This window comes from Alosa alosa, chromosome 4 (assembly GCF_017589495.1).
Source record: "Alosa alosa isolate M-15738 ecotype Scorff River chromosome 4, AALO_Geno_1.1, whole genome shotgun sequence".
Classification (NCBI taxonomy): Eukaryota; Metazoa; Chordata; class Actinopteri; order Clupeiformes; family Clupeidae; genus Alosa; species Alosa alosa.
In genome coordinates, this window is record NC_063192.1 from 33190001 (window position 1) to 33203657 (window position 13657).

The 13657-nt window shown below is 41.8% G+C and overlaps 1 protein-coding gene across 1 annotated transcript in view; it reads left to right on the top strand.

Moving 5' to 3' along the window:
- The window catches only part of LOC125293638 (teashirt homolog 2), a 44532-nt gene extending 31512 nt beyond the window's left edge, over positions 1-13020 (top strand). Inside the window, exon 2 of the mRNA XM_048241661.1 lies at positions 9224-13020. Coding sequence (XP_048097618.1) covers positions 9224-12252 — 3029 coding nt within the window. The 3' untranslated portion in view covers positions 12253-13020. The remainder of the gene's footprint in view (positions 1-9223) is intronic.
- Positions 13021-13657: the final 637 nt, after the last annotated feature.

Consider the following 13657-nt stretch of genomic DNA (forward strand, 5'->3'; position numbering starts at 1 on the left):
CTCAAAACTGCTGGGATAGGAGAAGCGCCATCTTGGAAGAGCTCCAGGACCTAATGAAAGATCTATATAGAGGCCAGGAGGAAAGGATGCAGGATGTTTTGATACACACACCCACACAAGCTTGCATTAGTCAGCTACATGCTCCCACATATTGGCCATCAGCATGTGTATTGTCAAGTGTCTCTGTTGTCTGATGTCATCGTTTTGATAGAGGTATAAGAAGACAGGTATTTGGAAGAAAAATAGTAGCCTTGTGTGAGTTTCAGTCTGTTAGGCCTCTGACCTCCCATCCACACACAGACACATATTCAATCACAGTGGGCTGCTCTGTCCTCAGCTGTGTCGGTATGGTCAAGCCTGTGATATGCTGGACTGGGGGTGGACAGGATGGGCTGTGCTCCTGCACAGAGGCACCGCATCAGACTGGATCATGTCAGTCCCTTTGGGACGGGGCACCGGTCAAACACGCTCCCCACAGCAGAGGTGTCCCTGAGGAGTATTTATGACAAACAACATTTATGACGTTTTTTTCCACTAAAGAGGTCAACATTTATATTTGTTGCAGATGTGGAAAATAAGTGTTTTTTTTATTAAGAAAACAAAATAAGGATGCTGTAATTGCAGGTTATTTCAGTTGGAATTGCATGGTCAGAAGAGATTTCGAAGAGAGATATATTTTTATTGTCTTAATTTTGGAAAGAGGAGATACAGAGGGAGTCAAAGGCTGCTTGAGAGAAGAGAGAGTACAAAATGAAAGAAAGTCTAGAATCAGCATAAACTTGGCTGCTGAATTTGCACTTCTCCTCCCCATTGTATTAGTCTTGTAAGAGAGAAGTGCAAGGGTTAAGCTGAGGATCCCAACTTACCTGGGGTGCTTTTCAGTTACCATGTCTCAGAGCACCCTGCCAAGACTGAAAGAATGTTTCCCAAACCACCTGTTTGGATTTGATTGTAGGTTTGAGCATGCATGAGATGAATAAGTATAAGACACAAGTGCAGGTAATCAGTATAGGAAAAAACAGCAACAAGAAATGTTACAAGAAAAGTGAAAATGAAAACGAACAATTGAAGTGAAAAAAGAAAGAAAATGCCAAACAAGGATAACAGTAGGATACATGTTCTTCATGGGTTTGTATTTACAAGGAATTGAAAATGAATGGCTAGTTTGAGATCATATTCATGAGAAAATGAGATCATATACAGTATTGTTTTTATTTGAGGAAGCACCACAGTGTAATGCAACACATGTCTTTGGTCTTACATGGCAGACAATGCATCTGAAAATTGTGTTAGGGTCCAGGCCAACCAGTCAAGCAGAGCTCGTAGAGATGATTAAACTGCTAAGGACACAGGGAAAACCAATCAAACAGAGCTTGTAGAGATGATTAAACTGCTACGGGCACACAGGGAAATATCTTGATAAACTAAGGTGCATCCTAAGATGCATCTTATGCTCAATGTAGCATTGAGATGGCTGTGTGGAAATATCTTTATACATCCTAAGATGCATATTATGCTCAATGTAGCATTGAGCTGGCTGTGAGACACATGGCCCTTAACAGCACTCGTGTCTGAATCCAAGAGGGCCACTGAAGATTGTAGCTTTTGCCTTGCAAATAGTTGCATCATGTAATGAAACATATTTACTCATAAAGTTGCCTGACCCTGTAGTCACATAATTAAAGATACTCACTATTTTGTTCACTGAAAGTACTGCTAAACTGGTTCCAATATTCAGTCAAATGTAATAATCTCAGAGAGAGCAAAGCAATTTCAGGTCTGTTTTGAACTATTTCTTCCTCTGGTTTGGATTGCATCTGTCGACAAAACAGTAGTGTTTTGTGCTGTAGAATCAGTATAGGCATGTCATGACAGCATGTATTTAAACCAAAACAAAGCAAAACAAAATCCATATCAAACAAGATTAGCTGAAACTAGGTAATAGGTCTGTCTCCTCTGCTGTCTGCTGCACCTCTGCTTGCTTCCATTCTCTTCTGCCATCATTAACTGTACAGACTGTAGCATCAGATCTAACAGTTGCGTTTGGTAATCTTTACCTTTAACCTCACAAATAGTAAGAATAGTAACAGCAGCCCACACTGCTTATGCAGCTTGAAAATGGCTGGAGTTAAACATAATCTCTGTCCAAAAATAAACTACTACTAAAAGCAAAATTCAGATTGTTCAATAACATGATTTAAATTTGAAATACGGCGATTTTTTACATAGTTCTATGTGAACATTATATCTGTCTAGGTCACATAGATCTATGTGAAAAATTGCCAGACTTCTCCTTAGGCCTACTTCAATGGAATCTGTTTTACTTAAAGGTAATATAAAATAAGTATTTTAGATATACATTTTACATATGTATTGCCTTGTGATTATTACAGTTACCTCATCTTTACATGTTTTTATGAACTATTGTAAAAGCATTTTATGTCATTATTAATTTGTTAGTAAATGATTGACTAAATGATTCAGTAATCTAGTCTGACTTAAGAATAAGAGTTTGACAATGATGTCTGTTAGTTAACATCACCTGTCTGAGTCTATGAGAGAGAGAGAGAGTGAGAGAGAGAGCAAGAGAGAGAGAGAGAGAGATTCAAGAGTCAATTATTATTATTATTATTATTATTATTATTATTATTAATTAAAACATTGTAACACTTACAGTCATGCCAATACATCTCATTGAATTAAATTGAAATTGTGAGAGAGAGAGAGAGAGAGAGAGAGGAGAGAGAGAGAGATGAGGCTGCAGTGAAGCAGCCTGACTGCTGCCTCTCAGCTCTGATCACACAGTTGGGGGAGTGAGGAGTCCAGAAGCACAACCTTCCAGCAGCTGCGAAAGAGCAGTACCCCTGCCAAATGACATCACACACACACGCACACACACACACACACACAAGAGCAGTACCCCTGCCAAATGACATCACACACACACACACACACATGCACACACTCACATACACACACACACTCACACGCACGCACGGCCGCACACACACACACACACACACACACTCAACCACACACTTGCAGGGAGAGGAAAAAACACAAGAATGACAACCTTTATTTGTAAATCATATTGTTCATCATATTGTTTCCTTGAATTTATTGAATTTTCCTACAATTTATGTACATGTAATATGAATTGACAATGATGGCATCATTAACCTGGTCTCCCTCTTCAGAATTCATCCTTTAAAAGTTTGCTTAGCAGCGCAGAACAAAATTAGTCGTCTAGCAGAATGCCTAAACCTCCAAGTTGCCATCAACATTCACATTTGAGAAAACACTCAAAAGTGATCAACAGTGCCATCTAACTTCTTTTGTGCCATAAAGAAATCCTGTGTGCAATCAAGAAATGCAGCGTGTGCACGTTTGACGATGGGCATTTAAGGACAGATATTCTCATAAATGTCAGTGAAAATATGTCACTTTGACTAATGCCTAGGTAGACGGTTTTATTTCTGTGTACAGCCTCTCCTATTATGGCAAAATTTCCATGTGTGTAACTTTGCTGCCATGTCCCTTCTGAATTGTGGGTCTCTGTTTGATTATATTAGGCCATTAAATATTTCATGTGTGGGTGTATGAAAGCGCCGCGTTTATCTGCATGAGTGACTCCTGTTTAGTGAAGTAGGTAATTCGGCTTTAAGGAACATGCCCGTCATGCATACAAAAATGAACCATCATCTTTCAGTGGCACGGTGTCCAGATCTGACCCTGTCACACAGCTCAGTTTTGGGAAGGTTTCTCTTTTCTGCCTTTCTCTCCTCTCTCTGTCCTGCTTCCACTCTTTCTCTCCTCTCCCTGTCCTGCTTCCACTCTTTCTCTCCTCTCCCTGTCCTGCTTCCACTCTTTCTCTCCTCTCCCTGTCCTGCTTCCACTCTTTCTCTTTTCGCTCTCTCTATCATTTGTTTCTTGAGGCAACGCTAAATCCATCCAGTTGCAGCAGCTGAAATCATGTTGCTCATGCGGACGATCGTGTGCAATACAGGAGATGTTGTTTCTGAAAAGTATACTTTTCAACATTTCAAATGGACTTACTCTGGACTCCTGACTCCTCCATGGAAAAATAGGGATGGGACTGCAATTTTATCCTTTGCTGATGTAAACATTATATCTGTCTGAAAACCATCTCACCTTAATTAGGTGTGCTGTTATATGTGCGGGCGCAGGACATCTTCATATGAGGCAGAAAGAGAGGGAAGGAGTGTGAATAAGCACTCTCTGCCCCAGGCTCCACATTGGCAGTGTGTTTCATTGAGTCTATTAAGGATGGGCCCACACAGGCCTATACACTCTCATTGATCTCCTTAATGACCCACTTCTGATGGTGTAACCCAGAGACCCCCAAAACCCTACAGACTAGTGCAGTTCTGATCCTAACTACACTATAACCCTTCTACTCATACAGCTCAAAACCCTACAGACTAGTACCCAAAACCCTACAGACTAGTGCTCAAAACCCTACAGACTAGTACCCAAAACCCTACAGACTAGTGCTCAAAACCCTACAGACTAGTACCCAAAACCCTACAGACTAGTACCCAAAACCCTACAGACTAGTGCTCAAAACCCTACAGACTAGTACACAAAACCCTACAGACTAGTGCTCAAAACCCTACAGACTAGTACCCAAAACCCTACAGACTAGTGCTCAAAACCCTACAGACTAGTACCCAAAACCCTACAGACTAGTGCTCAAAACCCTACAGACTAGTGCTCAAAACTCTACAGACTAGCGCAGTTCTGATGATAACTATAAGCCTTCTACTTGTACAGCTCAAAACCCTACAGTGTGTTAGCATTAAAATACTAATCCTTGCTAGCCCAGTGTCTGATATCTAAAATCCTAATATGACGTTTGATGAGGGAGATGTTAGCACTAGCATGCATGCTCTGATCCTAACTATAAGCCTTCTACTCGTACAGCTCAGGTGTGAAATTGTTGAAGTTTGGAATTGCATAGTCCTTTTTTAAATTCAGTGGATGCATGGCATGTCACATTGCCAGTGGATTTTCAACATTGATAGATATGTACAGTGTCACAGAAGATGACCACTGTCCTCAATCACAATGGAAGCCAAATACACTCCGGTAAACTTCATCACAGTGCCCAGGAGCTCCACTTTGGGCAAAAGGCAGTGCCAGACTAGCTGGCACGCCTAGCTTGTACGCCTAGCTTGCGCTCCTAGCTTGTACGCCTAGCTTGTATGTCTTAGGTATGTATGTGGGGAAGGTTGGCATGTAGCTGGATGCACAGGCAAATGTGCTGCAATACAACTTTTTTATTGCAAATGGAAGTAACACAAATGAAATTTACAAAAGCCTTTCTCTCAGTGGTAACACACAGCACTTTACTTGGTTTCTATGCCTGACCTGGTGTGTGTGTGTGTGTGTGTGTGTGTGTGTGTGTGTGTGTGTGTGTGTGTGTGTGTGTGTGCAGGTTTTTTCATGCAGGACACAGTGGGGCTTGCTCTCTCACTCTCCCACTTTTTTAAAGCATGGCATAAATCCACCAGATGAAAATGTCATGAAGCAGGTTCATTTTGCAAAGAGGTTTTGATTGCCATGTGCTTGTAATTGATTGTTCCAAGGACAGGGGGAAATCTAGAAATGTCATAACAGCGCTGCTTAGGTCGCTCCCACCACTGGGCAATCAATGGGAAGTAAAAAGAGCTATTGATTTGTGCTCTGCAAAAACTGTAGCCTGAGACACAGGGCTGGGCCTGGCAAGGCACGGCACGCATGACAGAGAGACACAGACACATGGAGCTGTCAGCGGCCCCTCTGATTTACCCTGGGTCCTCTGAAGATAGTGTTACCACATGGATACTCACAAACGGCTGGAGATATCACAGCTGTCTCCTGGCCAAGTCCCGGCTGCCCACTTCGGCTGGTACGATCAATGTGGGGAAATGTTGGCATTCTCAGGGACAAATGTTGATGTTTGTACTGATTTCCCTCAAATATGTTAACACACCCACTAAAAGGTTAGGAGGTCAGTTACACTCGTCTCACAGAGCATGAATATCATGGGAAATGTAGGCACCCAATGATATTACATTATATGTAACATCCGCATACACACTATTAAAGTATATGAACCACAACATTTAACTAAAACAACAGAATACTCTCAAGATCGCCTATTGATAGAGTGCACATAGATAGATAGATACATACAGTACATACTTACAGTATATGTCAATTGGATGGATTATATCTGCAGATTCTACAGAAGCTAAACTAAGTCTCTGACATTAAGCACTGTGTGTAGATGCCTTGCCATACAAAGCCACTATTCATTGGACAGCTTCAATGATGTGAGAATATTGTGATTGTCCCACTTAAAGTATTTCTCATGTCCCTATCTAGCCCATTCTCAGGAGTTTGTCCACCTCTGGGCCTCAGCTCCCCCCTCTCCACACACAGCGAGGGCTTTGGCTCAAGAGTGGGCCTGTCTCAGAAAGCAGGCCCATGCTATGCCAGGACTCTGTTCCAAAGGATTAATCTTATAAACACTTCAAGTGGCTGATTTATGATGGACACCCCAGGTTTTCTGACCTCTGCATATTCCTGTCTGAGGAGATAAATTTGCAGTGACACAGATTGGTTGGTTTACAGGAGTTTATGACATGCTAAATCTCAGAGTCGGTCTGCCAGCCTCTTATTTTGGAAGTCTAGTTAGACCGAGAGCAACATCCACTGGCTTGAGACAGCACAGACTCTGTCATGTTTGGTGTGTTGTTCACTTATAAAATGATCCTGATGCTGAAGTTCAGCATTTCTATGTATATGCATGTTAACGATACAGTATAGGTTTTTATTAGGGGTGTGAATCTCTCATGTAAAAGACGATACGATTCGCATCTAGATACATGGGCACGATTTGATACAAGAAAAGATACATGTTTATAAAAAACGATTCAGTACGATTCGATGCGATTCGATGCAATTCGATACAGTTCAAGAATGGAAAGCATTCTGAAAGATTTTTTATAATTTGCTCAATTATCATGGTCATGGTTGTCAATTAGGCAACAAAATGTGTGAATATGATTATATAAACTGAGGTTTGTTTCATATACTGTATTGAAATGAAAAAGAAAAAAGTCTACATTTCAGTCAAACACAACATAAAAATACAATTTTATAGACTTTACAGATTTTATAGAGTTATATCTGATTGTTTTCATGGAGCTGTAGCCTTGTTGAGGTAAGACAATACCGAAATAAAATAAAACAGTGCTTAAGACACTCTTGGCCTTTTCTCATATAGGCCTAGCCTACCCTACAAGAATAAAATAGGCCTACAAATCAATGAACTCTCTGGGCTTATTTTGTTCCAACAGTAGACCTAATGCAGAAACCTACAATGCCACAAGTCTGAGTGAATATGAACAAAATCAATGGATAACAATTTATGCATCGTTTTAGCAGCAAGGGCCAAATTATTATTTAACATTAAGGAAATCCCTTCATCAAAGGTAATGCTACTCTACAGACTATCGTTGCTGTTTAGGAATGCTATAAGTGCTTAATTTCGCGCTGGATTTCGAAAAACAAACCGAGTTTGTTTTTCGAGTGCAAGTTGTCACATGGAAAAAAAACGAGTTAAAAAACATAGTTAATATATATTTTAAGTGAATTATAAGATACTTGTAAGTAATCTACTAATGTTATTTATTGGATAGGTAATTTAGAAATACCTTGTAAACGGTTTGTTCATAAAGTGTTACCGTGTCCGTACCGTGTGACTTACAGGTTCAGTTGGCTAATCTGCACACACACACACACACACACACACACACACACACTTTTAGTGATGAACTGGGAAGGACACCTTCCAGAGAAAGGGTTCATTCAAAATCTACAATAGTGACAATACTGTTTGTTTGCGTGCTTGTGTGCGTGCGTTTGTGTGTGTGTGAGACAAAGAACATTTTCATTTTCTTACATTTGTGAAATAAATCAAATTAATATATACATACAATCTTAATCAAACGTATTTTTGGCTTTTGATCAGCTCAGTCCCACCTCAGTCACTGGATTAATGGAAATTAACACAGGAAGTGGGAGAGTCTATACAAACACAGCTTGGTCCTCTTTCATGCTACTGACTGGGAGCTCCACTCTGGACAGTTAAGATGTCAGCTCCATGCCAGTCATAGTCAGTAGTGCTCCACCTCTCTGTGAAAACTATATATACAGAAAGGCATGCATAAAAGATGACTCCCTCTCCAACTCTCACATGCCACGTTTGGAGAGGGCGTTTTGGGAGCAATCGGCCAACTTGGTCAGCCATTAAAAAAAAAAGGGAAAAAAACTTTGTCCGGTAGATCAAGGTCACGGAGCATTGTAAGGGAGTCTCTGGTGTGTGTGGATGGAAGTGTCTCTCAGCTCTGCCGTTATCCATGTTTGTTTTGAAAGGCTGAAGCCCGTTTCGATCTCAATCCATTAGCTGGCAGAAGCTCACCTCCAGGCCTTCTCCTGAGGCACTTGTGAAATATTGATAAAAAAAAGTCTTATTTTCAGAATCCAAAGGCTGTGGACACTCTAAGGGGCTGCAGAGCTACACTTATGGTGCTCACACTCACCCCCCCCCCCCACTTCCTGTCCAGTAACTCAAAAGGAAATATTAACTGCATGAAACGCATAAGTGCGTTTTCAGTTACTTCAACCAGATCACCACTTTTGAACGCATGTACACACATCAGACAAAAGGCAAATGTGATTAGTCTATTTTTGTACATTTTGTGACTATCAGGTTATTCTTATGACATATATAATATCAAGGCCAAAGAAAAGTAGCATTAATTGCAGCATTACAATATATCAGATTACTTGATGACAAATCTGTCAATTAAGCACTGTTGCTTAATTAGCAGGTAATTGAGGCGATAATGTTAGTGTCAGATAACAATACACAGGCGTATGGTGTGAGTGATAAGAGCTTGTTATTGTCTTGTCAGGCACCGAATAAAGATGAGTGTAAGGGGGAGTATCCAAAATAATGTAAAAATGACAATAATAATTTATTTACAATTGATGTGTTTGTTATTTGGCTTTTGCAGTAATCTCTATTGGTCAACATCCAGTCCAAGCATGTAATAGACAAAAAAATGATGTTTTTTCTTGATTGTCTTGATTTTCCTGATTGTCTTGATTTTCCTGATTGTTCCATTTCTGTTTTTTTTTTCTGTTTCAGTTTACTTCCCTGAGGATGAGGCTGGCTTACCAGAGGCCACCATGGAGGAGGATGGTGCAGAGCAGGAGCCCTCGACTGAGGAGGACATTTCAGACAGGACCACCAGCCCTAAGGCCCTGGAGGAGAAAGAGACGGACAACAAAAGCAGCTACAGTTTTCAGAACTCTCCTCTCAGTGTTTTGTCCAATCAAGAGCTAGAGCTGGAGTCCCACCTAAGTGACAACAGCGACCGTCTCTCGGACTTCAAAGCATCTGTGTCTTCTCCTCAGAGCCAAAAAGAAGATGAGGGTCGTGTGTCAAAGCTGAAGGAGGAGATGCACAACAGCCTGGAGAAGATGAGAGCCGCCTATGCCAACTTCCTGTCTGATTCCTACTGGACAGGAATTGGAGTGGATGTGAAGGCAAACAGTGGCAACAATGGCAAAGCCAACTGCGACAGCACCAACAGCAGCGCTACAAAGACTGAGTTTGACTGGCATCAGGATGCCCTGTCCAAAACCCTGCAGCAGACCCTGTCCCCTAAACCCAGCGTGGCCAAGCCCAACCTCTTCAGCTCTGTGCACTTGTACCGGCAGAGCAGTAAAGCCTGTGGAGCCGTCTTCACAGGAGCCAGCCGTTTCCGCTGCAAGGACTGCAGTGCTGCCTATGACACGCTTGTTGAGCTTACAGTCCACATGAACAAAAGTGGCCATTACCAGGATGACAACTACAGCAAAAAAAGCGTTGCTTCCACTTCCTCATCTAAAAGCCGCAAGAGGAACATGCAGGACATGGAGGGAAAGGAGGACGCCCAGAAGGTGTTAAAGTGCATGTTCTGTGGCCATTCATTTGACTCCCTACAGGACCTCAGTGTCCACATGATAAAAACTAAACATTACCAGAAAGTGCCTTTGAAAGAACCAATTCCAGTAATGACCCCTAAATTAGTCCCACCAGCAAAGAAACGTGTGTTTGAGGTCACTAGGCCATGCTCTCCTGACTCAACGACCGGAGCAGCAGGGTACGCTGAGGCCCAAAGGTCCTCCACAGGCCTCCCTTCAAATACTCCCAACAACCGCTATGGCTATCAGAATGGTGCTAGCTACACATGGCAGTTTGAGACATGCAAGTCCCAAATACTGAAGTGCATGGAGTGCGGAAGTTCCCATGACACCCTACAGCAGCTAACCACCCACATGATGGTCACGGGACACTTCATCAAAGTGACCAGTTCCGCCTCCAAGAAGGGAAAGCAGTTAGCGCTTGACCCACTAGCCATAGAGAAGATGCAAGTGCTAGCTGAGCCTGCCGGCACTGAGAATGAGGGAGGGAAGACTTCCCCAAAAAGTGCTTCCACCGGAGAGAAGGAGAAGAGTGCGCAGAAGGACAAAACACTGGAAACAGCTGGAGAAAATGAAGAGAAGGAACTGAAAGAAGATCAAAAGCAGAGTAATGGCTCTTTGAGATACCCATACTTACGGGAGGAGGATCTGGAACAAGCGTCAGGTGGAGGAGAGGACATCTTGAAATCTTTAGCTAACACAGTAGCCTCGGCCATCAACAAAGCTCAAACAGGAACTCCAAGCTGGAGTGCCTACCCAAGCATTCATGCAGCCTATCAACTCTCAGGGGTAATCAAGAGCACACCCCTCGCAGCATCTCCTCCCATTCCACTCAAACAGACTTTTAACCCCAAGCTGAGACCCATTGCCCCCAAGGGAAAATTGTATCAGGGAAGTGGGGGCCTTGAAGGACTGCAGGGGCATCATGGCCCTGATATCAAGAAGGAGAAAGTGGGTAACACTGATGCAAAGGAGAGCCTGAAGTTAGATCTGGAAGAGAATGTCGACAGCGACTGTCAGGATGATTCTTCCTCCTCTTCAAAGCTGGACACAGACTGTGGAACTGAAGAGAGGGATGTGATCAAAGACAAGCCGAGCCCGGCACTCTCAGAGAGAGGCAAAACTTCCCCAAGCCCCCCCGTCAGCAACGGCCACAGTGGTGCCTCAGAGCTCCTCGGTGACTCCCAAGAAGTCCTTAGCATAAACCCGCTTAGTGCACTACAGTCAGTCTTGAACAATCACTTGGGGAAAGCTAATAAGCCAGTCAATCCTAGAGCTGAAAGCACTCTATCTGCTCGCACACAGTCCATCTTTTCAGAACTGAGCAGAGGTCTGGAAAAATCTGTCCTTGGTTCCTCTGGAAATAACTTCATGTTCACAAACAATGATCAGCCAATAGACTTAACAAAGTATAAAAGCAACAAGAGAAGCTCATCTCACGTGCAGACATCCACCCCCATGCCCCAAAAGCATGCACTGTCAGACATAGCAGACATGGTGAAGATTCTCCCTAAGGCCACAACTCCGAAGCCTTCCATGCCATCCAGAATTCCAGCTTTGAAGCTTGAGACAGATGTGAGGCGTTTTGAGGATGTTTCTAATGAGGTTTACTCCGTGCATAAACGCAAGGGAAGACAGTCCAATTGGAACCCTCAGCATCTCCTTATTCTGCAAGCTCAGTTTGCCTCTAGCCTCTTTCAGACATCGGAGGGGAAGTACCTCCTATCAGACCTGGGCCCACAGGAGAGAATGCACATCTCAAAATTTACTGGACTGTCAATGACCACCATAAGCCACTGGCTTGCCAATGTGAAATACCAGCTCCGCAAAACAGGTGGGACCAAGTTTCTGAAGAACATGGACACAGGTCACCCAGTATTTTACTGCAACGACTGTGCATCCCAGTTCAGGACACCTCCAGCTTTCATAATCCACCTGGAGTCTCATCTTGGCTTTCAGATCAAAGACATGAGTAAATTGCCCATGGATCACCAGACTAAAGTCGTGACAGAGCCTGAGCTGCCCAAGGCTCTGACTGTTAGGGCCTTGGAGTCAGTGAATGCAGAAGAGGACGGTGACTCTAAGTTCAAGTGCAAGCTTTGCAGCCGGACATTTGCTAGCAATCACGCCGTTAAGCTTCACCTGAGTAAAACTCACAGCAAATCCCCAGAGAATCATTCACAATTTGTTGAAATGGACAAAGAGTAGCATGGCCGTCTTTCACTACCTGCCGTCCCCTCGATCCTTCCGTGTCATTGCTCTATTTGTTGTTGTTTTGGTTTTGTTACAGGAAAAACGGGTCACATTTTTACAATTTCCCCATGACATTAGTTTCAGCATTAAGTTGTGTGCTTATTAAAATTTAAGATAACAAATAATAGAAAACCATAGAGCATCATATGGACATGGAAACTGGACTAAAATGAAGAGAAAGTTTTCTTTTTTAATGTAAATTCATCAACTGATGTCTGCACCCTGCTCACGTGCTTCACCAGTAATGAACTGTATTACTGCTTGAAACATAATTGCTGATGTTTGCATGCAATAGCTCTGGCTATGACTACTATTTATTTGTATGATAAGGCAATTTTTATTGTATTACTTTGTTAAACAAAGACCATTTGGTTCATTAATTGTAATTTCCAACTCTAGTAAAACACCTGCATGTTGCACCGATGTGCCAGCGGGTGGCCTGATCCACATTAGCACATGTACCCAAATGTACAGTATGTTTGCTTTGTAAATATTTTGTGTGGCAAATGATAGATGAGGAAAGCACTTTAATAAATGTTTAATCACCAGTTCCGGCTCAGAATCAGTATGAGCTTACAGGTCTTGGAAGGTTTGAAAAGAAATGGTGTCCGATATAAATGTAAATATAGCATTGTGGCAAAGAGAGTCTGATCTTGTGGAGAATTTTGAGACGAGGGGTACCTGCAACTTTTATACCAATATAAATAAAACATTAACATTTTCTACCAATCTGTGTTTGCTTTTTTAGATATGCTTTTCCACTCACTGCCTAAATGAATGGGTAATTGCTGTGATTTTTAGCATGATAATAATGTACAATTGTTAAAGAATTATTTCTTCATTTAAGTATTTGATACTGGATGACAATCAGCATAGTGTTCCTTGAATGAAGTCAGGGTTTTAAACATGTAATAATATTGGATGAAAATATAAGTGGGTGCATTAAATATATGGCTTAATATATGGATTTAAAAATTATTTGAACTGTTTAATCTGTTCTTTATTTCATTTGGCTGAGATTCTTTTAGTAAAAGGAAGTAGTGCTCTGAGCTCACCTCATTTTAATAAAACTATGACATGAAATAATCTGTCAACTGAAATACTATGATGCGTAAAATAATATTAATTAAGCATATTTTCAATATGAATCATCCAATTCCCCACTCAGTTATTTCAGCACATTGTAGTTTCTGTACAGCTCTTTGGAAGTTTTTGGGCTCATGCTTCAATGTATCAAAGGGGAAATCATAGCAATCATGATATCGAATTGACGGCTGTCTTTGGAGGCATATCAGTAAGTAGATGAGCGTTTAAAAATGTTTTAAAGAAATAGAACTCAATATCAGTTAGTTTTGCCCCT